At 44.2% G+C, this 27868-nt stretch overlaps 1 protein-coding gene across 4 annotated transcripts in view; it reads left to right on the forward strand.

Annotated features, from left to right (window-relative positions):
• TRIM37 (tripartite motif containing 37) overlaps positions 1–27868 on the forward strand; it is a 218767-nt gene that overhangs the window by 14241 nt on the left and 176658 nt on the right. For all 4 annotated transcript variants that reach the window (XM_069757342.1, XM_069757340.1, XM_069757341.1 and 1 more), the window contains exons 2-4: positions 4435–4536; positions 16791–16831; positions 19611–19727. In XM_069757342.1, coding sequence (XP_069613443.1) covers positions 4435–4536; positions 16791–16831; positions 19611–19727 — 260 coding nt within the window. The remainder of the gene's footprint in view (positions 1–4434; positions 4537–16790; positions 16832–19610; positions 19728–27868) is intronic.

The raw sequence follows: 27868 nt of genomic DNA on the forward strand, positions 1-27868 counted from the left end.
ACAATTGCATGTGCACTGCGGGAAACATCCATGGCATATATATACTGCAGATTTTGGGAATGGGTTAAAAAACTAAATAAAAACCCATCATATACACCAAAACATGGCACCAATGAAAACTACAGCTTGTAACGCGGTCTAAGCCATTTCATACCTTTATTGACATACATAATGTAACACTTGGGGCTGTCAGAATATGGTGTCGCAAAACACATTTTTTTTTTTTGTTAGTGTGCACAAGTAATAAAACAGGAATGCAATTCTGAATATAAATCCTGTATCACTCAATCACAGTGACCCACATGACTAAGTTCACAATCGTTTCTGCAAAGTGCATAAAATATCTCCATGGCTACAGACTATAATCACTCCATGTGCAGTCTGCTCTTCCTTTTATGTGTATCATGTAGACAAGAGGGGACATGTTAGTTGTAAATCAGAACTGTAGTATTGGACTATACAGTGTTTGCCTCTTAGATTGTAACCATGGAGACACATAAGCCTGCATAGGAACTGTAGATGCTTGGTAGTTTTTAAAGGGAATTTGACACCAGGTTTTTGCTAGCTGAGCTGAGATCAGCATGATCTGTAGAGACAGAGACCCTGATTCCAGCAATGTATCACTTTCTGGGCTGCTTAAGATAGTTTTGATAACATCATCATTAGAGGACAAAAGCTTAAGCCAGATAGTCTTCCATGTTCATGAGCTCTGTATAACCCCACCCCCACCACTGATTGGCAGCTTTCTGTATAGACTGCACAGGGGCAGAAAGCTGCCAATTAGTGATGTGGGTGGGGTTACACAGAGCTCATAAGTTAGGCTAGTTTCACACTAGCGTTTTGAGGAGCTGCAGACTTCCTCTGTGAAGCCCCGCCCTCGGCCGCTAGCTTCGCCTACTTCTGCATGCAGCCTGCGTACCTATCTTTAACATTAGGTACTCAGGTCGTGCGGCTGTATGCGGATGCTTCCACATGCGTCGTTTTGACGATGCGGAGGAAAAATTTTCTCTAAAAGCTGCGTTCTACCCTGGTCGCCGCATCATCAAAACGACGCATGCGGAAGCATCTGCATATAGCGGCACAACGTGCGTACCTAATGTTAACGATAGGTACGCAGGCCGCATGCAGAAGTAGGCGGAACTAGGTGCGGCCAAAGGCGGGGCTTCACGTAGGAAGTCCGCAGCCGTCCGCAACGCTAGTGTGAAACCGGCCTTAGAGAGCTACTCGATCTACCGCAGATAAAACGGTGACCCTCAAAATGACAGCAATCAACAAAGTAAGTGACTCATCACTGGAATCGGGGACTCTCTCTACATTATCCTGCTCTCTGTTGGGGAGCAAGAACCTGGAGGCAGATTCCCTGTAAGACTTTTTTCATTTAGTAGTTTGGATGCACAGGAGCAATAATAATGGTTGCAGAGGTGTTCATAGCATTGCAGACATTACTGTGACTTTGTTGTGTAGTATTTTGTGTCTTCTAAATTACTTGTCCCTTCCTGGTTTTCCCAGCTGAGCTTTATCATAATAAAAGATTGGAAAATAGCTTGACAGATTGGACGAGATCTATAGTAATGTATTGTGAACCATTTTGGTTGCACTTTGAGACTAGTAATAACTATGACTTGTTTATCCCTGATGATGTGTATATATCATATATATTCTGGCTGACTGTGCAGTAGTCAGAACGTTAATTAGACTATATTCTCTTTATCCTCAGGCGGCAATATTAAGTTCTTAACATTTTTGCATTTGCATGTCACCATTGATCCCGAAACCATACAAGACATTTCTTTGTTTCGGGAAGACCCTGGTCAGCATCATGGTTTCTGCTTATAACAAGCCCGTGACACTTGGACAGATCAGCTTTTAGAGTGAACCTATTCATGTTGCCCAAACCGTGGCCAGGAACCCAGCCAGATGGTTAGTCTTCAGCTCCCTACTCCTGTAATACTTAAAACAAAAAAACAACTTGTCTTTAAACTAAGGAACCTGGCCTTGGTTTGTGTAGCATGAGTCATGTGACACAGGATCCCTTTAAAGGGAACGTCACCTCAAATTGGCGGTATATTTAAATGAGTTTTTAACAGTCCGATGGCCAGCAAATCCTCTTCATTCTCCACCCGTCTGTCCCTGTTGTCCGCAATATGTTAGTGAATTAGAACTCGTGTGTGCCATAGTTGGCGCGTGCACAATGCAGTCTTCGGTGGTGCACGCGCAGTATGCTTTGCCCAACTGCGGGCAAAGCCAAAAAGCATTACTGAGCATGCGCCCGCGTACTATGTCCCGGACGTATTTCGCTGTGTTCTGGGACATAGTGCGCGGGCGCATGCGCAGTATTGCTTTTTGGTTTTGCCCGCAGTTGGGCAAAGCAATACTGCGTGTGCGCCACCGAAGATTGCATTGCACACATGCCAACTATGGCGCACGCATACTCTAATTCACTAACATATTGCGGACAACAGAGACGGACGGGAGGAGAAATGAAGAGGAAACGCCGACCATCGGACCGTTAAAAACTCATTTAAATATCCCGCCAATTTGAGGTGACAGGTTCCCTTTAAATGGACACAGACTGATGCTTGTTACAATAATGGTGTCCCTGGTAATTTTGACAGTCTAAAAAGCTCTACTCTGACTGCCACCGCGAAAAGGATCTGGTGCTGATTTAAAAGGAATATCGGTTTTAATATTTTAATAATTATAGCCAAAAACTGTACTGTAAAAAAAAAAACAAAAAAACTTTTTAATCTTTGAGTGTAGGTTCTTTTCCCACTTTTTTTGTGTGCACATGAGATTATGGCTGTGACCACAGTGCATGAGCTGCTGTTCATAGCATTTACTGGTTGGCTTACAGCAGTCTGCATGGACCTTATGAACCTGTAAAATAGAAAAGTTCCTTGACTTCAGTTGGAGAGTTTAATGAGTTGTGTGCTGTATTTGCCATTGTACAGGGAGGAGGAGGTGAGCTGTGACATCTGGATCCCATTGGATCCAGATGATTGTTGATGAGGTCTTCTGCTCAATGGCCACTCTGTTCTAGCAGTAGGGGTGTCATGGGCTTTACATCACAAGGCCTCCACAACACAGGTATATATTGCAGTCACTTGGTCACAGCTTCATCCTGTACCAATTTTTACCTGGCGCTGATGTTGATCGGGTACTCGGGTTTCTGCAGACGGCGGTTCAGTAGACTAAGCCTCCTTTTTCCATTGTTTTAACACCGTAGGTATTGCTTTGAACCATCCCATGGTCTTGTGTTCCTCTAATGGTACACACAAGAATATTGGCTTTGATTTCTCCAGCATTTTGGGGGCTTTTTTAACTTGCAGTTTCCAGGTTTTTGTTTTCTTTTTAATTCAGCAGTGAAGAAACTGCTACTGTTTTTCCAAGCAAAACCCTCTAGATGCCGGGTTCCTGTCGGGTGTCTACTGAGCCTTCATATTACCGTAACTTGTGACCAAAGATGCCTTTTACCATACATGAGGCTGATCAGGCAGAACAAGTGATCAGCTAGTCGCTTTTACACAGAAATGCGTATTTAAACCTTTTCAGCGGTTTCTGGGCTCTTCCAACCAAATTTTGGAGTGGACCCACCTGAAAAAGATGTGTGCACGTGCCTTTATGTCTGCTTTCTGGCGACAGCAGCTATGACTCATGGTCCTGTGTTCCCCAATGGCGGTACAAGAACACATTTTTGAGAGTGCTTGTGGCCGCAGTGGCAAATTGCTTTACAAATTTTTTTTTTTTTTTTTTTCCCCAAAAAAATTATGTGGCGATTGGACATTATGGTTGCGGGTGGTTTCTCTTCTCCCTAATATTACGATGCGGAGAAAAAAAGAAATTGCTTCCAGCTGCGTCCTACGCTGGTCGCCGCATCGTCAAAACGACGCATGCAGAAGCATCTGCATACAGCGGCACGACCTGCGTACCTAATGTTAAAGATAGGTACGCAGGCCGCATGCAGAAGTAGGCGGAGCTAGTGGCGGAGGTGTGACAGAGGGCGGGGCTTCACGGAGGAAGTCCCGCAGCCCTCTGCAGCTCCTCAAAACGCTAGTGTGAAACCGGCCTTAGTCTGTTTGTACATTGGTTGTCACAGAGCTGTGCATAAACCTACTATTAAAGAAGCGCTCCTCCTCCCATCTAAGTTTTTATCCTCTTAATATGTCAGTCACCATATTACATAGCACTGTGTACTTACAGTTGCTCATTTTGCCTTTGTCCCCAGTTAATTCTTCTCTTTTCCATTAGGTCTATGACATCATGTGATTATCTTCCTAAATTAGAAAGCTTATTTTCTGTGTATATTCTGTTGATGATTTGGAAAAACTTAATGATTTAACGTAAATAATTTTAGTAAGCAAATATACCTATAATAATTGTGTCTAATAAATTCTTCTGACTTCTGCCTTTTTTGCACTTTTCTTTGTTGCCTAGGGCATAGCCGAGGTATTCAGATGTTTCATCTGCATGGAAAAGCTGAGGGATGCCCGCCTCTGTCCACATTGTTCCAAGCTCTGCTGCTTCAGCTGTATTCGGGTAAGTGCTGCGGTGTCCAGGGCCATCCTACTTTATTTCCAATAATATTCCAGAGCTGGTGGCTGCGGCTAAAGCCTGTGCCCGCTGCTAAAGAGAAATGAATATTCGCTGCACTGTCAGTGAATATTCATTTCTCTTATAGCGCCCACAGTGTCAGCAGCAGTTGCTGGCTTCCAGCAGCTGCCGGGCTATCACGGGTGCCCGCTCATTACGGTAATGAATATTCACCTCTCTCCACTCAGGCGTGGAGAGGGGTGAATATTCTTTACCTTAAATCGTGGGGACACGTGATCCCTTGGCCGTAGATGCAGCTGGCACAGGAGCAAGATGACTAGATGCTGCGAGAGCACTCAGGGAAGGTAAGTAGGAAGATCTTTTTTTTTTTTTTTTTTTTTTTAATGCTTTTCTCATGCAGGCAGCATGGTGGCGCAGTGGTTAGCACTGCCACCTTGCAGCGCTGGATTCCTGGGTTCAAATCCCACCAAGGACAACATCTACAAAGAGTTTGTATGTTCTCCCCGTGTTTGTGTGGGTTTCCTCTCACATTCCAAAGACCTACTGATAGGGAATTTAGATTGTGAACCCCGTCTGGGATGGCGATGATAATGTGTGCAAACTGTAAAGCGCTGCGGAATATGTTAGCGCTATATAAAAATAAGGATTATTATTATTATGGGGGGGGGCCATATATACAAGGATAGGGATGAGGAACCATGCTTACCAGAATAGGGATTAGGGGATTTTTATTTTATGAATGTGTATTTTGATCTTGTAACAACATTTTTTGCATCTTTATTTAAACATTGTGGTGATCCCTGTTTCTGTGCATGTACCTTACCCTTTTTTGGGGGAGGGGGGACAATGCATACTCTGCTTATACTCGAGTCAACAAATTTTCCCAGGTTTTCGTGGCAAAATTAGGTGCCTCGGCTTATGTACGAGTATATACTGTAATTCATTTTATTCCATACTAAGTATGAGTGTCACTCGCAGCAATACACTTGCATGTTTCCTGTAACTTTTATTGGGGTACATCATGTCGCAGTCAAGGGCTAAAAAGACCACCAAGGTGCATACTACCTTTTTTACTGCGTGTACCACCTGCCAGGCTCCACTCCCTCGGCCTCAAAGTTCCCCTCTCTGCTCAGCCTGCGATGCCCAATGTACCCAGGAGCCCTCCGCCACCACCGACCCCAGTGTATCTAGCCCCCCCTGAGTGGGCCACGTCACTGTCAGTCCATGGATTCTTTAGCCAAAGCGATTAAATCCCTTTTTTGACCCCTCTAGGGTTGAGATCCCTCCATATTAGGGGATTCGTCGGCCAACAGGGGCAGCTCTCACCGGAAGGAGGTACGGTCATCCAAAAAACGGATCCAAACTACCTCTCCTGAGCATTCACCACGCCATTCAGCCTCTGGTAGCTCCATTTCTCGCTCACCCTTTCCAGGGGCTTGTAGCAATCACGACTCTGAGTATAAGTCTGATGCATCCTTAGATCCGGATTCTCCGGAGTTTACATCTACTGCCTCATCGAGGCAGTCAATCATGCGCTAAAAGTGGCCGATTACACTAATTCGGCTCCGGATCATTCGGTTTCCTTTACGAGAACCAAGCGTTCCCATAAGACGTTCGCCTCTCATCCAGATTTCCTGGATATAGTCCGGCGACACGGGGAGCGACTGGATAAGCGCTTTACGGGCAAAAAGGCCCTGGAATCAAAGTATCTCTTTTCCGCAGATCTTGTTAAAGATTGGATGGAACCTCCACTAGTAGATCCTCCGGTATCGCGCTTGGCTACCAAAACGCTCTTATCCATACCTGATGGGGCTTCAATTAATAATCCCACAGAATGCCAGTTAAATTCCCTGGCTCGCTCAGTGTATGAAGCCTCAGGTTCCTCTCTATCTCCTTCCTTCGCTGTGGCTTGGGTCGCCAAAGCAACGGTTTTCTGGGCAGATGCCCTTGCAAAATCCATTCAGGAACAGGATCTTCCGTCTGAGGCGGCAGGTCTTGCCAAACAAATTGCCATGGCTGGAGATTGTGATGTACGCGTCTTTAGACGCAGCGGACTGTGCGGCAACTGTGGCTTCAAACGCCATCACCATTAGGAGAGCTATTTGGCTTAGAGAGTGGCGCTCAGATTCCTCCTCAAAAAAGTCTCTGATTTCCCTTCCCTTTTAGAGCAGACATCTCTTTGGAGAAAAATTAGACCAGCTTATTTCCGATGCTACAGGTGGGAAGAGTAAGTTCCTCCCGCAACACAGGCCTAAAGCTGCCTTTCAGCGCCAACAATATTTTCGTTTTCGGCCCTTTCCCAGTAGCCCATTCTGGTCCAACTCCACAGTCTCGTCCAGATCAGAACAATCTCCATGCACAGACAGAGACTCTAGACCTTCATACAAGCCGAATCAGTCCTGGCGAGGAAAGCCTAGACAACCCAGAACCAGAGGGTCCTGGCCTGCCAGATTTCCTTCACGATGACTCGGGGAGTATTCCAGTCGACACCTCCAAGAAGCGGACGCCTGCTTCTTTTTCAACAAAACCAAAAACACATGGGCTACTTGCACAGTGAACAAGTCTGTAGAAACCTGTTCACACCACCAAAGAACTTGAAGACACAAAAGCGCACAGAGAGGTCAAAAAATACTCTGTTGTAAAAAAGACACAGTAAATAAGCAAGTGCTAGTCAAAAAATGCAAAAATACTGGGTATTTAGTTAATACGTTTTTTTTGCAAAAACAGTATGTTAAGCTGCTCCACTAATCGCCATGGGAGAAAATATCCATGTGGAACTTGCAGGATGGAACAGCTACAATGCAAATGACCCACAGAGGAGTGGTGGACTCCCCAGTCTGCTCTATTATGGGTATACCTTGGCAATTGGTGGAGCAGCTTAACATACTTTTTTTTGCAAAAAAGCGTATTAACTAAATACCCTGTATTTTTTTTCATTTTTTGACTAGCACTTGCTTATTTACTGTGACTTTTTTTTTTACAACAGTGTATTTTTTTACCTCTCTGTGTGCTTTCGTGTCTTCAAGTTCTTTTTCAACAAGTCTGGCTTTCCGTCGTCCACGACGAATGGGTCAGAGATCTGGTGTCTTCTGGTTACAAAATAGAATTCTCCGCCACCCCTCCAGCACTGTTTTTTCCCCTCTCGTCTACCAAGTTCGGGGGCTCAATCTCGCGCACTTTACCGCGCCATCGAATCCTTCCGCCAAAACGGGGTCATTGTTCTGGTCCTAGAACACCAGAGATTCAGAGGTTTTTACTCAAACCTCTTCGTCGTTCCAAAAAAGGACTGAATAGTGCGCCCTATTTTGGACCTGAATCTCCTAAACAAGTACGTAAAAGTTCGGCACTTAAGGATGGAGTCCCTCCGGTCAGTCATTTCCTCAATGGAGACAGGGGAGTTCCTAGCATCAATAGACATCAAAGATGCTTATCTTCCTATCCCAATCTTCCCACCACACCAAAGCTTCCTCCGTTTCGCCATCCAAGAGGACCATTTTCAATTCACGGCCTTACCCTTCGGCCTTGCCATTGCGCCCAGGGTATTCACAAAGGTCATGGCGGCTGTTATGGCCATTCTTCACTCCCGAGGAGTGGTCGTGTTGCCATACTTAGATGACCTCCTGATAAAAGGTCCGTCTTATCAGGCCTGCGAGACAAGCGTCTGCATTACCTTGGATTCTCTTTCGCGCCTGGGCTGGTTAATCAACTTGGACAAGTCCTCCCCCGTTCCTGCCCGAGGGATCTCTTTCCTAGGCATCATCCTGGACACGTCAAAGGGGCTGGTCTTGCTCCCTCGGTCCAAGGCCCAAGAGCTTCAGCAGGGAGCTCGGACGCTCTGTCGTCCTCGCCCGCAGTCCATTCGGTTTGCCATGAAGATCCTGGAGAAAATGGTGGCCGCAATAGAAGCGGTTCCCTTCGCTCAACTCTATCTCCGCTCCTTACAACAGGCTCTGCTGGACAATTGGGACAGGAGTCCCTTATCTCTCGATCGGCCATGTCCTCTGTCTCCACGGATCAGGCAAACCCTCAAATGGTAGACTCTGGCATCATCTCTCTTCCAGGGGAGGTCTTTTCTCCCGATCCGCTGGCTGGTGGTAACTACCGACGCCAGTCTCCTCTGTTCAGGAGTGGTGTTTCGACACCACACTGCCCAGGGGCGTTGGACAATTCGGAAGTCGAGACTTCCCATAAACATCTTGGAGATTCGAGCGATCAGACTTGTCCTGAGACGTTTTCACTTCCTGCTCACGGGTCACCCAATTTGAATTCAATCGGAAAATGTCACAGCTGTGGCGTACATAAACCATCAGGGGGGTACCCGCGGCAGGGCGGCGTTGCAGGAGGTCTCCCACATTCTCCGTTGGGCCGAGGCCAACCACTCCACCATTTCCGCAGTGCACATTCCAGGCATCGAGAAACGTGGGGGCGGATTTTCTCAGCCGTCAGGGTTTTGCCTCGGGGGAGTGGGAACTCCATCCAGAGGTTTTCCGGCAAATCTGCCTTCGCTGCGGAAGTCCGGACGTGGATCTGATGGTGTCCAGACGGAACACCAAAGTTCCCAACTTTATAGCACGTTCTCGGGATCCCCAGGCCATCAGGGTGGACGCACTGATATCCCCATGGCATCGGTTCCAACTCCCGTCCGTGTTTCCTCCGCTTCCCTTACTGCCGAAAGTGATCCGAAAAATCAAGAAGGAGGGGGTTCCGGTGATTCTTGTTGCCACGTCGCGCATGGTAGGCGGAGCTCGTTCAACTCGTATACGACGTCCCCTGGCGGTTACCAGACCGCACAGATCTGCTTCGCCAAGGGTCGATCTACCACCAGAGCTCAGGGGCCCTACGTTTAATGGCGTGGCTGTTGAAACCTGGATTCTAACTGAAGCTGGTCTCTCCCAGCAGGTCATTCCCACAATGAAAAGCACTCGCAAAGCGTCTTCCGCTTGCATTTATCACCGCACCTGGAAAACCTTCTTCTCATGGTGCAGGCTCCGCGGTCGCCCTCTGCTTGTTTTCTTAATTCCTTTCATTTTGGATTTTCTCCAGTCCGGCTTGGATTCTGGCCTGGCGCTCAGTCCCCTCAAGGGTCAGATCTCAGCGTTATTTGTGTTGTTCCAACGTAAGATTGCTGCCACCTTGCAAGTCAGGACCTTCATTCAAGGGGTCTCCCACGTGGTACCCCCCTAAAGAATGCCGTTAGAGACCTGGGATCTCAATTTGGGTGTGAGTGTTCTTCCGGAATCTCCGTTTGAACCTCTGCAGGATGTCCCGCTGACTGTCTTCTCCTGGAAGGTGGCCTTCCTTGTGGCAGTAACCTCTATCAGACGGGTCGCAGAGTTGGCCGCACTATCCTGCCGGGCACCATTCCTTCCACCAGGACAAAGTAGTCCTATGCCCATCTCCAGCTTTACTTCCTAAGGTGGTTTCATCTTTCCACCTTTTAATGAAGATATCATTCTTCCCTCCTTCTGCCCAAAGCCAAAACATAGGGTCGAAAAGGCCCTTCACACCCTGGACGTGGTACGGGCCCTTAGGAGGTACGTTTCTAGAACTGCTCCTTTCCGCAAATCAGACTTTCTCTTTGTGCTCCCGGAGGGTCACCGAAAGGGTTTAGCCGCGTCTAAGGCCACGATAGCCAGATGGGTCCATTCAGCTATTCAAGAATCCTATTGGGTCAGGGGCAGTTCTATTCCGGCGGGGATTAGAGCACACTCTACTCGGTCGATGGGTGCTTCCTGGGCCATCCGGCACCAGGCAACGGCAGAGCAGGTTTGCAAGGCCGCAACATGGTCTAGCCTGCATACCTTCACAAGGCATTACAATGTCCACATTCAAATTAAACCCTTATTTCTCAGCGCCGTTAAAAAGCATCACTGAGGGATAAGGCCCTTTAACTGCTGCTTCTAAAAAGCGTATTGGCGGTCTTTAAGGGGTGGTTCCTGTGAAGCACCTGAAGCCTTAATTAACTTCTTGAATGTGGTTTTGAGGTCTTTGAATGGTGCATTTTTTAATGGCATCACCATTGGTATTTTATGTTTATATATGGGCCCCCTAAAAGTCACTTCAAATGTTATGTGGTCCCCAAAAAAAAAAAAAAATAAACATTTTGTTGTAAAAATTAAAAATCACTTATCAACTTTTAACCCTTCTATCTTCCTAGCAAAAAAAAAATTGTTTTTCAAAAATTGTGCTGATGTAAAGTAGACGTGGGAAATGTTACTTATTAAGTATTTCGTGTGACATAACTCCCTGGTTTAAGGGCATAAGAATTAAAAGTATAAGTATAGCAACATTTTTGCCAAATTTCACTTTTTTTTCACAATTAAACACAAGTCGTATCGAAAACATTAAGGGCTTAACCCACCCCAAAAGTGATAATATTTTAAACCCACCATCAACATATAAAAAATGATGTTGGGTAGTTTAAAATGTCAATTAATTTTCAGAAATTAATACAAAGTGGCATGACTGAAATTAAATTTTTGCCACTAAAATGTTTCTAACTTCTGAACAGGTCACTATAGCCAGCAGAAAACCACAAAAAGAGGAAAAAATTCTCCAATATTCAAGAAAACAAACCAAAAACAGGCAGATGCCTACCTGTCTAAATGGGCTTCAATACAATTGCACTAACAGGGTGCAGCGGACCCAAGTAAAATAAAACAGCCAGCCTTCAATCAGGGATTGGCTGTGTGGAACACCAATGCAAAAAAATATACTCGGTATGTGGCAATGTTCACACAAGGAATGTAGAGCATCTGGCTCCAGCCTATTAATGACGCCCTATGGCGGGCTGCCGAGTGCTAAAATGCATCCTGTATGAACAGAGGCCACAGTGTACAGAACCATTTGGGCCCAACTGCACCCCGAAAAAAATTCAACATGCAAAAAACAACAACATATCAATATATATGTTATTGGTTGATATTCTGGCCATAACATGTAAGCTGGCAACCCGCGTCAAGGGTCCTTACGTTTGCCAGTCCTACTCGAACATGAAAACCGCAAAAAGAGGAAAAAAATCCTTCAATATTCAAGAAAACAAACCAAAAACAGGCTGTTTTTGGTTTGTTCACTATAGTCAGCAGACTGAGGCCAATATCAGGGTGCCAATGGGGATAATGAGGAAGCTCCCAAGCTCTGATAACCATCTAGCTGCTTCTTTCACTATTGAAAGCAGCATCTAGATGGTTAAACGCCTTTGGTCAGTGCCAACACTGATTGTGACTGATGCAGCAGGGTGTTGGCTGTCGCGTACAGCTGCTGTGTCTTAGGCTACTTTCACACATCAGGTTTTCTGTTTCAGGCACAATCCGGAAAGTTTTGAAAAAAAAAAAAAAATGGATCCGCTTTTTTGCGCCAGATCTGTTTTTTTATCTCAGAGTTGTACTAGCACCAGATTGCACCTGATGGCCTCACGTTTCATCTGTTTTTTTTTTTTCCTGATCCGTCCAAATAGTTGTTACCGGCAGGCGGAGAAAACGTTTTTTTTTTTTGGCTGGTGAAAAAAAACGCACAGTGACGAGCTGGCCAAAAACGTGTGAAACGATGAATCCGGCCTCCGGATCCGGTTTTCCAAGCTTTTTCCATTCAAATCATCTCTCTCTCTTTCTTTCTCTGTTTCTTCCGTTGCATCAGTTTTTTCACTAATTGCAACGGATCCGTTTTTTGGAACATTAGCCGGATTCTCCCTGAAACAAAAAACCTGATTTGTGAAAGTAGCCATAACCAGTCAGGGTGATGCTATAGTCTTATATCTCAGATCAGTAAAAATGCATATTGGTGGTAACTAAGAGGTTAAGATCAGCTGTTGCCAGCTCCCTTTGCAATTGCTGAACAATGACATGCCAGATTAGGTCGATGAGAGGCAAGTCCTGACATGGACATGTTGGGCCTAACATGGGACAAAACAGAATTCTTAATCTTTCCCCCATCTCACGCGACCCCCCCCCCCCCAACGAACCTATCCATTACAGTAAATGGCTGCCCACTCTCCCCAGTCCCACAAGCTCGCTGCCTCGGGGTAATCCTTGACGCTGATCTCTCCTTCAAACCACATATCCAAGCCCTTTCCACTTCTTGCCGACTGCAACTCAAAAATATTTCCCCGATCCGTACATTCCTCAACCAATAATCTGCAAAAACCCTAGTCCATGCCCTCATCATCTCTCGCCTTGACTACTGCAACCTCCTGCTCTGTGGCCTCCCCTCTAACACTCTCCCACCCCTCCAATCTATTCTAAACTCTGCTGCCTGACTAATCCACCTGTCCCCCGCTATTCCCCGGCCTCTCCCCTCTATCAATCCCTTCACTGGCTCCCCATTGCCCAGAGACTCCAGTACAAAACCCTAACCATGACGTACAAAGCCATCCACAACCCGTCTCCTCCATACATCTGTGACCTCGTCTCCCGGTACTTGCCTACACGCAACCTCCGATCCTCAAAAAATCTCCTTCTCTACTCCCCTCTTATCTCCTCTTCCCACAATCGTATACAGGATTTCTCTCGCGTATCACCCCTACTCTGGAACCCTCTACCACAATACATCAGACTCTCGCCTACCATCGAAACCTTCAAAAAGAACCTGAGGGATGTTATTCTGGATTATCTCAATGAGAATAACTCTTTAACTCCATATCAGCATGGGTTTATGAGAAATCGCTCCTGTCAAACCAATCTAATCAGTTTTTATGAAGAGGTAAGCTATAGGCTGGACCACGGTGAGTCATTGGACGTGGTATATCTCGATTTTTCCAAAGCGTTTGATACCGTGCCGCACAAGAGGTTGGTACACAAAATGAGAATGCTTGGTCTGGGGGAAAATGTGTGTAAATGGGTTAGTAACTGGCTTAGTGATAGAAAGCAGAGGGTGGTTATAAATGGTATAGTCTCTAACTGGGTCGCTGTGACCAGTGGGGTACCGCAGGGGTCAGTGGACCTGTTCTCTTCAACATATTCATTAATGATCTGGTAGAAGGTTTACACAGTAAAATATCGATATTTGCAGATGATACAAAACTATGTAAAGCAGTTAATACAAGAGAAGATAGTATTCTGCTACAGATGGATCTGGATAAGTTGGAAACTTGGGCTGAAAGGTGGCAGATGAGGTTTAACAATGATAAATGTAAGGTTATACACATGGGAAGAAGGAATCAATATCACCATTACACACTGAATGGGAAACCACTGGGTAAATCGGACAGGGAGAAGGACTTGGGGATCCTAGTTAATGATAAACTTACCTGGAGCAGCCAGTGCCAGGCAGCAGCAGCCAAGGCAAACAGGATCATGGGGTGCATTAAAAGAGGTCTGGATACACATGATGAGAGCATTATACTGCCTCTGTACAAATCCCTAGTTAGACCGCACATGGAGTACTGTGTCCAGTTTTGGGCACCGGTGCTCAGGAAGGATATAATGGAACTAGAGAGAGTACAAAGGAGGGCAACAAAATTAATAAAGGGGATGGGAGAACTACAATACCCAGATAGATTAGCGAAATTAGGATTATTTAGTCTAGAAAAAAGACGACTGAGGGGAGATCTAATAACCATGTATAAGTATATAAGGGGACAATACAAATATCTCGCTGAGGATCTGTTTATACCAAGGAAGGTGACGGGCACAAGGGGGCATTCTTTGCGTCTGGAGGAGAGAAGGTTTTTCCACCAACATAGAAGAGGATTCTTTACTGTTAGGACAGTGAGAATCTGGAATTGCTTGCCTGAGGAGGTGGTGATGGCGAACTCAGTCGAGGGGTTCAAGAGAGGCCTGGATGTCTTCCTGGAGCAGAACAATATTGTATCATACAATTATTAGGTTCGGTAGAAGGACGTAGATCTGGGGATTTATTATGATGGAATATAGGCTGAACTGGATGGACAAATGTCTTTTTTCGGCCTTACTAACTATGTTACTATGTTACTATGTGACCCACCTCTTCCGACAAGCCCACAACCTGCAGTAAGCACCGATCGACCAAACCGCTGCATGACCAGCTCTATCCTCACCTACTGTATTCTCACCCATCCCTTGTAGATTGTGAGCCTTCGCGGGCAGGGTCCTCACTCCTCCTGTACCAGTTATGACTTATGTTTAAGATTATTGTACTTGTTTTTATTATGTATACCCCTCCTCACATGTAAAGCGCCATGGAATAAATGGCGCTATAACAATAAAAAATAATAATAATAATATGCTGAAGGCTATGGTAGCACGTGCAGGCTGCTCACAGTAGCACGAGCAATGTGTAGCCTGGTGTTGTCATGTTGAAAAAACAGCTTCTGTGGCACTTTGGAGAAATGGTCGTACCACTTGTTTCTCGACCAAATCATTGTAATGCTAAGATGTTAATGTATCAGGATTTGGATTGAAGACCTATGAGTAAGACTGGTGTAATGTCCACACGTTAGGACCCATTTATTGACCTTAGACCACCACTCTCAAACGCTGTTGGGGTGTAGAGACAGATGGCAATGAAGGTCTATCCTCTTCAGACTTGAGACCTTTTCAGACAACTTGTCTTGAACACTATGGTAGCTGGAGATTTGTCTGGAGACCATATTGGCAATGCCAAGAAAAGGCCTTCTCAAGGGAACATTACACCAGTCCTATGGCATAGTGTGTGTTAGCCGGACCCCTCTAGTCTTTATTCCAGATACGCTAACAATGTGGTAATAAATGGACAGTGAAACCTGTGGTACCACCACTTTCTTCAGTATCCCAAGAGCCTTTTTTCAGCCTGACGAGCGGCATGTTGCTGGTGTTACTGTGAAGCATGCTTGGCCTAAAAGTGCTACCATGGTTTTAAAGCATTCCCGGACTTATGCCAGAGGGGCTTGATGGGAGACATCATTGGTTGGCAATTACAAAGAGAGATGCCAGTAGCGGATCTTGGTGATTTGTGTATACAAGATTATTCCTCAGATAACCTAATCGATAGCATGCATGTATTTCTGCACATGCACGATACTAAATAAATTCACATGTTTTGAAACTTTAGTTTTCAATTTTTCATCATTTGCAGATCATCAACATGTCTTGTGATTTTCTTAATTCCACATCTTTTTCCTCTTGGTATTACAATTTTAATGTTGAATAGTTTATAAAATAAGTACCGTATATGTACCAATTGCCCTTCTCTTCCCCCAACCAGTCTGGCCTCTCTAGTTTTACTTAAGGTACCGTCACACTTAGCGTCGCTGCAGCGATATAGACAACGAGCCGATCGCTGGAGCGTCGCTGTTTAGGTCGCTGTAGAGACGTCAAACACAGCAGCTCCAGAACGATGCAGGAGCGATCCAGTGATGTAACGGCGACTCACTTATCGTTCTCGCTGGTTGTTAGCTCCATGTAAAACGTTGCTGGCGTCGTTGCTTTTGATGTCAAACATGACGATACACGCCGAACTGACAACCAAATAAAGTTCCGGACTTCTAGCTCCGACCAGCGATGGCACAGCGGGAACCAGATCGCTGCTGCGTGTCAAACACAACGAGATCGCTATCCAGGACGCTGCAACGTCACGGATTGTTGTCGTTCTCGTTGCTGAGTGTGACGGTACCTTTACCCAGAAAATTTATGTTTATTTTTACAAAAAGTCTTTTGTTGAACCTATACTTTTCAATGCAGGAAAAGACCAGGCATAGTAATAACCTCATCAAGTTTTGAATTTCAGTAATGTCACTGAGATTTTATCCAAAAAGTACCGTAGGTTTTCAGATGGATTAAGCTTGCACTGCAAATGTACTGTAGACATCCAATGGTAACTGTTCCATACACAGATCTCTGGTTACATCCTTTATGATGCTTAGCAGATGGCGGCTGACAGCTGAAACTTAAGCTAATCTGTACCAATGCATTATTTAATGTGCCTGAGAAGTAGATGCGCACTGTAGGAGGCTGTGTGTTTGTCACATTTTTTTTATTTTCACCATCCATCTGATACCATCTACACATCTATATTCTGTTGTTTTGGAAAGTCCTTTTCCTGCATATGGCTTTTCCTCAATTCAATGTAGTTTATAAAATCATGTTGTCATGTCCCTGCCGTCACATCGTCGTCACATGTATTATAATGGGAATATTAAGACTGTGTACACACTTTTTCATTTGCAAATCAACATATAATCCACTCGAAGCAAACATAAATATTTAAATGTAACTGTTAGCTTAATAATTTTTAACTATAGATTTAAAAACAAATTTTAATCCTTTTTTATTTATTGTTGTTTACAGAGATGGCTTACCGAACAAAGAGCTCAGTGCCCACACTGCAGGTATAATTTATTGCCTATACTTTGTAAAGGGCTGGCCGGGGACCTGCATCTTGGGCTGGCCGGTTACCTGCATCTTGGGCTGGCCGGTTACCTGCGTCTTGGGCTGGCCGGTTACCTGTGTCTTGGGCTGGCCGGTTACCTGCGTCTTGGGCTGGCCGGTTACCTGCGTCTTGGGCTGGCCGGGGACCTGGGTCTTGGGCTGGCCGGGGACCTGGGTCTTGGGCTGGCCGGGGACCTGGGTCTTGGGCTGGCCGGGGACCTGGGTCTTGGGCTGGCCGGGGACCTGGGTCTTGGGCTGGCCGGGGACCTGCGTCTCACTAAAGCACACATACCAATGACCTGCAAGAGAATTGTTAGAGTAAAGGTACCTTCACAAATAACGATTTCATTAACGAAATCGTTATGCGTGACAGCGACCAATGATCAGGCCCCTGCTGGGAGATCGTTGGTCGCTGGGAATGATCAGGACCTTTTTTTGGTTGCTGATCACCCGCTGTCATCGCTGAATCGGCGTGTGTGACGCCGATCCAGCGATGTGTTCACTGGTAACGAGGGTAAATATCGGGTTACGAAGCGCAGGGCAGCGCTTAGTAACCCGATATTTACCCTGGTTACCATTGTAAAAGTTAAAAAACAAAAACAAAACAGTACATACTCGCATTCCGATGTCTGTCACGTCCCCCGGCGTCAGCTTCCCGTACTGACTGTGTCAGCGCCGGCCGGCCGTAAAGCAGAGCACAGCGGTGACATCACCGCTGTGCTCTTCTCTACGGCCGACGCTGACAGTCAGTGCGGGAAGCTGACGCCGGGGAACGTGACAGACATCGGAATGTGAGTATGTACTGTTTTTTTTTTTGTTTTTTTTAACTTTTACAATGGTAACCATGGTAAATATCTGGTTGCTAAGCGCGGCCCTGCGCTTAGTAACCCGATATTTACCCTGGTTACCCGGGGACTTCGGCATCGTTGAAGACAGTTTCAACGATGCCGAAGTCTTTCCCCTGATCGTTGGTCGCTGGAGAGAACTGTCTCTGTGACATCTCCCCAGCGACCACACAACGACTTACCAACAATCATGGCCAGGTCGTATCGCTGGTCGTGATCGTTGGTAAGTTGTTTAGTGTAAAGGTACCGTTATTCTTCTCTTTGACTGACTGAGCACAAATCATTTTTTGCTCTAGCCTCAATTCTTCCTGCACAGTGAATCAGCAGAAGGACTGAGGTTGTAGAAAAAATCCTTTGTGCCCAGTCAGTCGAGAGGGAAATGTATGTCTTCTGCCTGTCACAGCCCCCTCTGTTCATGGAGGTATGTGTGCTTATCATGCGAGGAAAAAAGAAAAAAGTCGTTCCAGCTCCATATTCTTAAAATCCAGGCTTGAAACTTTATTGTGCCAATGTAAAAACAGTGGGTACATGCTCTCTGGCCGCACACCGGGACAGGAACAGCGACGCGTTTCGATCACTTACGGATCTTTATCAAAGCATAATTATCATACACCTGCTTTCTGTTATCAGGTATTGGAAGCTGTCTGTTTCTTTGAACTGCAACCCATCCTGACACTTCACTAGGATGGGCTGCTGGTTGAATTACATTACCAGGGTCAACTTATTACATTCTTGAAGAACCCACTTTAAGACACATTTGAGTGGTCACCCACATCACAAGTCATTGGCTGATTTTAATACAGGAAAGAAATATATCTTGGTACCGTGTTCTATCTACTGGCTGATTTTAAACGCTTTAGTCAGCTGGGAGCCTGACAAAGGGGCCCCTGTCTCTGTCATCTTAATGGTTCTCCAAAGCTTGACTATAAGCTGAGCTTCAAAGGAGATTATATATATATATATATATATATATACATACATACATACATACATACATACATACATACATACATACATACTGCAATACTGTGGATTGCAGTATATAGTATAAGCGATCAAATTATCGTGGGTTAAAGGGAATCTGTCACCCCAAAATTGGCCTATAAGCTAAGGCCACCGGCATCAGGGGCTTATCTACAGCATTCAGTAATGCTGTAGATAAGCCCCTGATGTAACCTGCAAGATGTTTTTCAAATTTTTTTGGTGTTTTTCCTATACACACAGGAAATAAAACATGTATAACAAAACATGTAATTGCAATGCTTTTCTGGGAAAAATACTGAATTTTCTGAAACCATTTCAAGGGTGCCAACACTTGTGGCCATGACTGTGCCAAAATGGTATCAATGGAATCAGTTTGGCATATGCAATATAATAGATAGATATATCTTAGAATTCACTTATTTTTTTAAATATACGGTACATTTGTCTATCTCTGTAATCGTAATGACTTTGAGAATCATGTTGCCAGCTCATATTTCCAGTACAATGAACGCTATAGAAACAAACTTAAAAAATAATGTGGAATTGCAGGTTTTTTTTTTCTGCATTTTCACCCCACTTAGAATCTTTTTTTTTTTTTTTTTCAGTGTCTTTTTTGTGTGTGTACATGATACAGTAAAATGGTGTCATTAAATTACAACTCATTCTGAACTAAAAAAAAACAAAAAAACAAGCCTTCGTATTGTATTTTGACAGAATTTGTCATGGCTCTTGCAAGAATAGGGAGGAATAAAAAAAATATAGTCTTGGTTAGTACGAACCCCTATACAATTTACTTATTAGGAGGCTGTTCCTTGTCTAATGTTAGAATATCAATATAATGCCTTTCCAATCTAAACGATCATTCTCTCAAAATTTGACATTTTATTAACCTTGTGTTTCCTCCCTCTAGAGCCCCCTTGCAGCTCAGGGAGTTGGTTAATTGTCGGTGGGCAGAAGAAGTTACCCAAAGACTGGACACACTACAGTTATGCAGCCTTAACAAGCATGAAGAAAATGAGAAGGACAAGTAAGTGAAAGGCCTCTTTAAACGCCTGTTTTGTAGTCTATTGTTGATTGACCTTTATTATACTACTAAATAGTGGCCCGATTCTAACGCATCAGGTATTCTAGAATATGCATGTCCACGTAGTATATTGCCCAGCCACTTAATATATTGCCCAGCCACGTAGTATATTGCCCAGCCACGTAGTATATTGCCCAGCCACTTAATATATTGCCCAGCCACGTAGTATATTGCCCAGCCACGTAGTATATTGCCCAGCCACTTAATATATTGCCCAGCCACGTAGTATATTGCCCAGCTACGTAGTACGATCGCAGCATTTCGGGAGCTGGCAGAGTGATGACTGCCCCTCTGCCTTTGGATCCGAGTCCCCACTGCGTGACGTGAGGTGCCGATCCTTGCCATGGTGACCTGATGTCATCATAGCATGGTACAATGGTATGATCAGACCATGTTTCTGCACGGTGCCATTACACGGTACACAGCAGGGGAACAGTTATAAGTTTGTGGAACTTAATAATAATAATATAATATAATTATAAGATCTATTGATTTAAAATGAACTTTTGTTCATGGGAAAACCCCTTTTAAAGGGGTTGTCTCCTATTAAAAAGATTAGCACTTATACTTGCCTCCAGTGCCAGCGCCATTCCAGTGGTGTCGGCACTGTTTCTCCCGAGGATCGCACTACTTGTCACGTGTTCCCTGCTGCCAGTTTTCGCTGGCTTCACACTCCAGCCTTCAGATGTATCACATACATCCAATGGAAGTGAGAGCCACAGCTGAGTTTTTTTACACTTTTATGTATTCACTAGATGGTGGCCCGATTCTAACGCATCGGGTATTCTAGAATATGCATGTCCACGTAGTATATTGCCCAGCCCACGTAGTATATTGCCCAGCCCACGTAGTATATTGCCCAGCCCACGTAGTATATTGCCCAGCCCACGTAGTATATTGCCCAGCCCACGTAGTATATTGCCCAGCCCACGTAGTATATTGCCCAGCCCACGTAGTATATTGCCCAGCCCACGTAGTATATTGCCCAGCCCACGTAGTATATTGCCCAGCCCACGTAGTATATTGCCCAGCCCACGTAGTATATTGCCCAGCCCACGTAGTATATTGCCCAGCCCACGTAGTATATTGCCCAGCCCACGTAGTATATTGCCCAGCGACGTAGTATATTGCCCAGCCCACGTAGTATATTGCCCAGCCCACGTAGTATATTGCCCAGCCCACGTAGTATATTGCCCAGCCACGTAGTATATTGCCCAGCCACGTAGTATATTGCCCAGCCACGTAGTATATTGCCCAGTCACGTAGTATATTGCCCAGCCACGTAGTATACAGCACAGAGCCGCGTAGTATGCACCATATCCCTGTTAAAATAAAATAAAATCACCTTCCGGAGCCTCTGGATCGAAGCGGCCGGTTACCGATGCTCGCGCACTCCGGTCTGAAGAGTGCATTGCGGTCTCGCGAGATCATGACGTAGTGGTCTCGCGAGACCGAAATGCATGGAGCGGTCACCGGGGCTTCGCGAGGAGCATCGGTAACCGGTCGCTTCGATCCGGGGGCTCCGAAAGGTGAGTATATAATTATATTTTTTTATTATTTTTAACATTAGATATTTTTACTATTCATGCTGCATAGGCAGCATGTATAGTAAAAAGTTGGTCACACAGGGTTAATAGCAGCGTTAATCGAGTGCATTACACCGCGGTCAACGCTGCCATTAACCCTGTGTGAGCGCTGACTGGAGGGGAGTACGGAGCGGGCACTGACTGCGAGGAGGAAGGAGCGGCCATTTTTCCGCCGGACTGTGCCCGTCGCTGATTGGTCGCGGCAGCCATGACAGGCAGGTGGCGAGACCAATCAGCGACTTGGATTCAATGAATATCCGTGACAGACAGACAGACAGAAGTGACCCGTAGACAATTATATAGTAGATTGTTATGCATTTTTTTTTATTTTTTTTTTATTTCATCCTGATATATTGGTATCTGCTGTCATAGTTTTTTAAATCTAACATTTGAAATAATTTGTGTACTGTTTGCCTGGGGTTTTTTTTTTTTGGGTACTGAATAATTTACAACTCCAGTTCCAAAAAAGTTGGGTTGCTTTGTAAAATTTTGAAGAGAACAAATAATTTTGATATTTATTATAGCCATATTTTATTCACAATAGATCACAGATCAGAAGGTGAAGTTAGACATTTTTCAATTTTATTTGAAAAAAAAAAAAAAACATAAAAAAAGTTGGGATAGGGCATGTGTACCATTGTGTAGCATCCGTTTTTCTTTTTACATTACTTTGTAACCATTTGGGAAGCGATAAGTTCTGGAGTTTGGGGAGAGGAATTTTGTCCCGTTCTTGTCTGATGTAGGATTCTAGCTGCTCAACAGTCCATAGTCTTTGCCGGATTTTTTTTGTCTCTGTTTCATAATGCACTATTTTTTTTTTTATTCTTAAAAGGTGTGAATTGGGGGAGACAAGTTCCATACATGGACTCTTCAGTAGAGTCCTGCTGTAGTGATGGATGCAGTATGTGGTTTAGCATTGTCCTGCTGAAATATGTATGGCCTTCCCTGTTATAGACACTGTCTGGATGGAGCATATGTTGTTCTGTAACTTCTATATAGTGCTCACCATTGATAGTGCCTTTCCCAATGTGTAAGCTGCCCATGCCATGGACACTAACGAAACTCCATACCATCGGATATGCAGGCTTTTGAACTGTGCACTGATAACAAGCTGGATGGTCCCTCTCCTCATGAGTCCACAGGAGACAACATCTGTGGTTTCCATAAAGAATTTCACATTTTCATTCATTTGACGAGCAGGAAATACCGTAGTTTGTTTTGCTTCAGACCATTGTAAATGAGCTTTGACGATGGCAGCATTTCTTGATTGTGTTGATACTTGGCCTCTACTTTGCATGATAGTGCATTAACTTGTATGCATTTATAGATTGCATGGCAAATTGTGAATTTGTGTAGAATCTCTGAATCTTTTGATATGTACTGTATATGGTAGAGTGTTGAAGGTCTATGCAACTTCACATTGAGAAACATTTTTCTGAAATTGTTCCACAATTTTTAGATGTAGTTGTTCAAGATTGGTGAACCTCTGACCATCTTTGCTTTTTAAGAGACTTTGCCTCTGTAACATGCTTTTTTTTTTTTTTAAATTCATGTAACTTGGTGGAAAATTGACCCTCCAGCTGTTTTTCATTAACCCCTTTCTGACATCGGACGTACTATCCCGGCGAGGTGGGGTGGGCCCCTATGACCACCGACGGGATAGTACGTCCAGCGCGATCGGCGGCGCTCACGGGGGGAGCGCGGCCGATCGCGGCCGGGTGTCAGCTGCCTATCGCAGCTGACATCCGGCACTATGTGCCAGGAGCGGTCACGGACCGCTCCCGGCACATTAACCCCCGGCACACCGCGATCAAACGTGATCGCGATGTGCCGGCGGTGCAGGGAAGCATCGCGCAGGGAGGGGGCGATGTGATCGCGTTGCTGCGAGGGTCTTACCTCCCTCCCTGCCTGCTCCAGACCCGGATCCAAGATGGCCGCGGATCCGGGTCCTGCAGGGAGGGAGGTGGCTTCACAGAGCCTGCTTAGAGCAGGCACTGTGAAGCAGCCTGCACTGCTCTCAGATCGGTGATCTGATAAGAGTGCTGTGCAAACTGTCAGATCACCGATCTGTGATGTCCCCCCCTGGGACAATGTAAAAAAGTTAAAAAAAATTTTTTCAAAATGTGTAAAAAAAAAAATAAAAAAAAATATTATTCCCATAAATACATTTCTTTATCTAAATAAAAAAAACAAGAAAAGTACACATATTTAGTATCGCCGTGTCCGTAACGGCCCGACCTATAAAACTGGCCCACTAGTTAACCCCTTCAGTAAACACCGTAAGAAAAAAAAAAAAAAAAACGAGGCAAAAAACAACGCTTTATTATCATACCGCCGAACAAAAAGTGGAATAACAAGCGATCAAAAAGACAGATATAAATAACCATGATACCGCTGAAAGCGTCATCTTGTACCGCAAAAAGCGAGCCGCCATACAGCATCATCAGTAAAAAAATAAAAAAGTTATAGTCCTGAGAGTAAAGCGATGCAAAAATAATTATTTTTTCTATAAGATAGTTTTTATCGTATAAAAGCGCCAAAACATAAAAAAATGATATAAATGAGGTGTCGCTGTAATCGTACTGACCCGAAGAATAAAACTGATTTATCAATTTTACCAAACGCGGAACGGTATAAACGCCTCCCCCAAAAGAAATTCATGAATAGCTGGTTTTTGGTCATTCTGCCTCACAAAAATCGGAATAAAAAGCGATCAAAAAATGTAACGTGCCCGAAAATGTTACCAATAAAAACGTCAACTCGTCCCGCAAAAAACAAGACCTCACTTGACTCTGTGAACCAAAATATGGAAAAATTATAGCTCTCAAAATGTGGTAACGCAAAAAATATTTTTTGCAATAAAAAGTGTCTTTCAGTGTGTGATGGCTGCCAATCATAAAAATCCGCTAAAAAACCCGCTATAAAAGTAAATTAAACCCCCCTTCATCACCCCCTTAGTTAGGGAAAAATTAAAAAAATGTATTTATTTCCATTTTTCCATTAGGGTTAGGGCTAGGGTTAGGGTTAGGGCTAGGGTTAAGGCTACAGTTAGGGTTGGGGCTAAAGTTACGGTTAGGGTTTAGATTACATTTACAGTTGGGAATAGGGTTGGGATTAGGGTTAGGGGTGTGTCAGGGTTAGAGGTGTGGTTAGGGTTACTGTTGGGATTAGGGTTAGGGGTGTGTTTGGATTAGGGTTTCAGTTATAATTGGGGGGTTTCCACTGTTTAGGCACATCAGGGGCTCTCCAAACGCGACATGGCGTCCGATCTCAATTCCAGCCAATTCTGCGTTGAAAAAGTAAAACAGTGCTTCTTCCCTTCCGAGCGCTCCCGTGTGCCCAAACAGGGGTTTACCCCAACATATGGGGTATCAGTGTACTCGGGACAAATAGGACAACAACTTTTGGGGTCCAATTTCTCCTGTTACCCTTGGGAAAATACAAAACTGGGTAAAAAATAATTTTTGTGGGAAAAAAAAAGATTTTTTATTTTCACGGCTCTGCGTTATAAACTGTAGTGAAACACTTGGGGGTTCAAAGTTCTCACAACACATATAGATAAGTTCCATGGGGGGACAAATTGGACAACAACTTTTGGGGTCAAATTTCTTCTCTTACCCTCGGGAAAATACAAAACTGGGGGCTAAAAAAGAATTTTTGTGGGAAAAAATTTTTGTTTTATTTTTACGGCTCTCCATTATAAACTTCTGTGAAGCCCTTGGTGGGTCAAAGCGCTCACGACACATGTAGATAAGTTCCTTAGGGGGTCTATTTTCCAAAATGGTGTCACTTGTGGGGGGTTTCTACTGTTTAGGTACATTAGGGGCTCTGCAAATGCAATGTGACACCTGCAGACCATTCCATCTAAGTCTGCATTCAAATTGCACTCCTTCCCTTCCGAACTCTCCTATGCGCCCAAACAGTGGTTCCCCCCACATATGGTGTATCATCGCACTCAGGACAAATTGGGCAACAAATTTTGGGGTCCACTTTCTCCTGTTACCCTCGGGAAAATACAAAACTGGGGGCTAAAAAAATAATTTTTGTGGGAAAAATTTTTTGTTTTATTTTTACGGCTCTGCATTATAAACTTCTGTGAAGCACTTGGTGGGTCAAAGTGCTCACCACACCTCTAGATAAGTTCCTTAGGGGGTCTACTTTCCAAAATGGTGTCACTTGTGGGGGGTTTCAATGTTTAGGCACATCACTGGCTCTCCAAACGCAACATGGCGTCCCATCTCAATTCCTGTCAATTTTGCATTGAAAAGTCAAACGGCGCTCCTTCCCTTCCGAGCTCTCCCATCCGCCCAAACAGTGGTTTACCCGCAGATATGGGGTATCGGCGTACTCAGGACAAATTGTACAACAACTTTTGGGGTCCAATTTCTTCTCTTACCCTTGGGAAAATAAAAAATTGTGGGCGAAAAGATAATTTTTGTGAAAAAATATGATTTTTTATTTTTACGGTTCTACATTATAAACTTCTGTGAAGCACTTGGTGGGTCAAAGTGCTCACCACACCTCTAGATAAGTTCCTTAGGGCGTCTACTTTCCAAAATGGTGTCACTTGTGGGGGGTTTCAATGTTTAGGTACATCAGGGGCTCTCCAAACGAAACATGGCGTCCCATCTCGATTACAGTCAATTTTGCATTGAAAAGTCAAATGGCGCTCCTTCGCTTCCGAGCTCTGCCATGCGCCCAAACAGTGGTTTACCCCCACATGTGGGGTATTGGCGTATTCAGGACAAATTGTACAACAATGTTTGGGGTCCATTTTCTCCTGTTACCCTTGGTAAAATAAAACAAATTGGAGCTGAATTAAATTTTTTGGGAAAAAAAGTTAAATGTTCATTTTTATTTAAACATTCAAAAAATTCCTGTGAAGCACCAGAAGGGTTAATAAACTTCTTGAATATGGTTTTGAGCACCTTGAGGGGTGTAGTTTTTAGAATGGTGTCACACTTGGGTATTTTCTATCATATAGACCCCTCAAAATGACTTCAAATGAGATGTGGTCCCTAAAATAAAATGGTGTTGTAAAAATGAGAAATTGCTGGTCAACTTTTAACCCTTATAACTCCCTAACAAAAAAAAATTTTGGTTCCAAAATTGTGCTGATGTAAAGTAGACATGTGGGAAATGTTACTTATTAAGTATTTTGTGTGACATATCTCTGTGATTTAATTGCATAAAAATTCAAAGTTGGAAAATTGCGAAATTTTCATAATTTTCGCCAAATTTCCGTTTTTTTCACAAATAAACGCAGGTACTATCAAAGAATTTTTACCATTGTCATGAAGTACAATATGTCACGAGAAAACAATGTCAGAATCACTGGGATCCGTTGAAGCGTTCCAGAGTTATAACCTCACAAAGGGACAGTGGTCAGAATTGTAAAAATTGGCCCGGTCATTAACGTGCAAACCACCCTTGGGGGTAAAGGGGTTAATACTGCTTACGTTTCCAGCCCTTCTGAATCCCTATGTTTCCTGCAGGTAAAATAATACCACTTCTGCTCACCTCTGGTGCAGGCGCCGTTACAGTTGTGTCGGCACGCATTACGATCCCTGTGGACAATCAGCACTGGCTTCACTTTCCTTTCCTCCAAACGTAATTGCCCTCCAGAGGTAGTGGGAGCTGCGGCTCCTCTCATATCCTCCAGATGTCTTGATTCAAACAAAGGAGAGGCGAGTGAAGCCACCGCTGATTGGCTGCAGCGATGCCTTGACATAATGAAACCGCGCAGGCACCAGAATTGAGTATTCCACTTCATTTGAAAAAAAATTAATTTAGAAACTTTGTGTCAGCAACACATCAAAAAAGTTGGAACAACGCTGAAGGGAATGTCCATTACTCAGACTACTCGCCCCTCACACCCCAGTAAAATAATTATCTATTTTATTGGGGGTAAAAATTGGGATGCAGAAAGGGTTGTCCTAGTAATGGACATCTATTTAACCTTGTCCCAACTATTTTGAGATGTGTTGCTGCCATGAATGTCTAAATGTAGGTAATTTTAAAAAAATGAAATGGGATAACTGTCTCTTGACTACTTCTGATAAGTGTTTTATGCTCTGTTGTGGATAAAAAATATTGCTATAATTAATTTCCAAATCATTGCATTCTTGTTTTCTTTACTTTCTCCACCAAAGCTCAACATTTTTTTGTTTCCAATTGGGGTTGCACATAAGTCTAATACATTTGCTCACTACTTGTTTTGCTTTATGATTTCTTTTTTTGAAGTTTCTAGGTTATGGCCTGTGCTGTACTCCAGAGCTGCATTGTTAATTCTGCAGACTTTAGCACTCACGTCTCTCAGCATTCCTCACTTGCTCGACGTCTGCACAAATACGGCTCAAGCGATTTACATTCTGGCCATTCTAGATTTTACAACAACTGTGCTTTCATTTCCTGTGGGAAAAACTTTTTGTGAAGGAAGTGATAGACATGCCAGTAATCTTTCTGGAATATTGATGAATGCAGTGCTGGAATATGATA

The sequence above is a fragment of the Ranitomeya imitator genome, chromosome 3 (assembly GCF_032444005.1).
Source record: "Ranitomeya imitator isolate aRanImi1 chromosome 3, aRanImi1.pri, whole genome shotgun sequence".
Classification (NCBI taxonomy): Eukaryota; Metazoa; Chordata; class Amphibia; order Anura; family Dendrobatidae; genus Ranitomeya; species Ranitomeya imitator.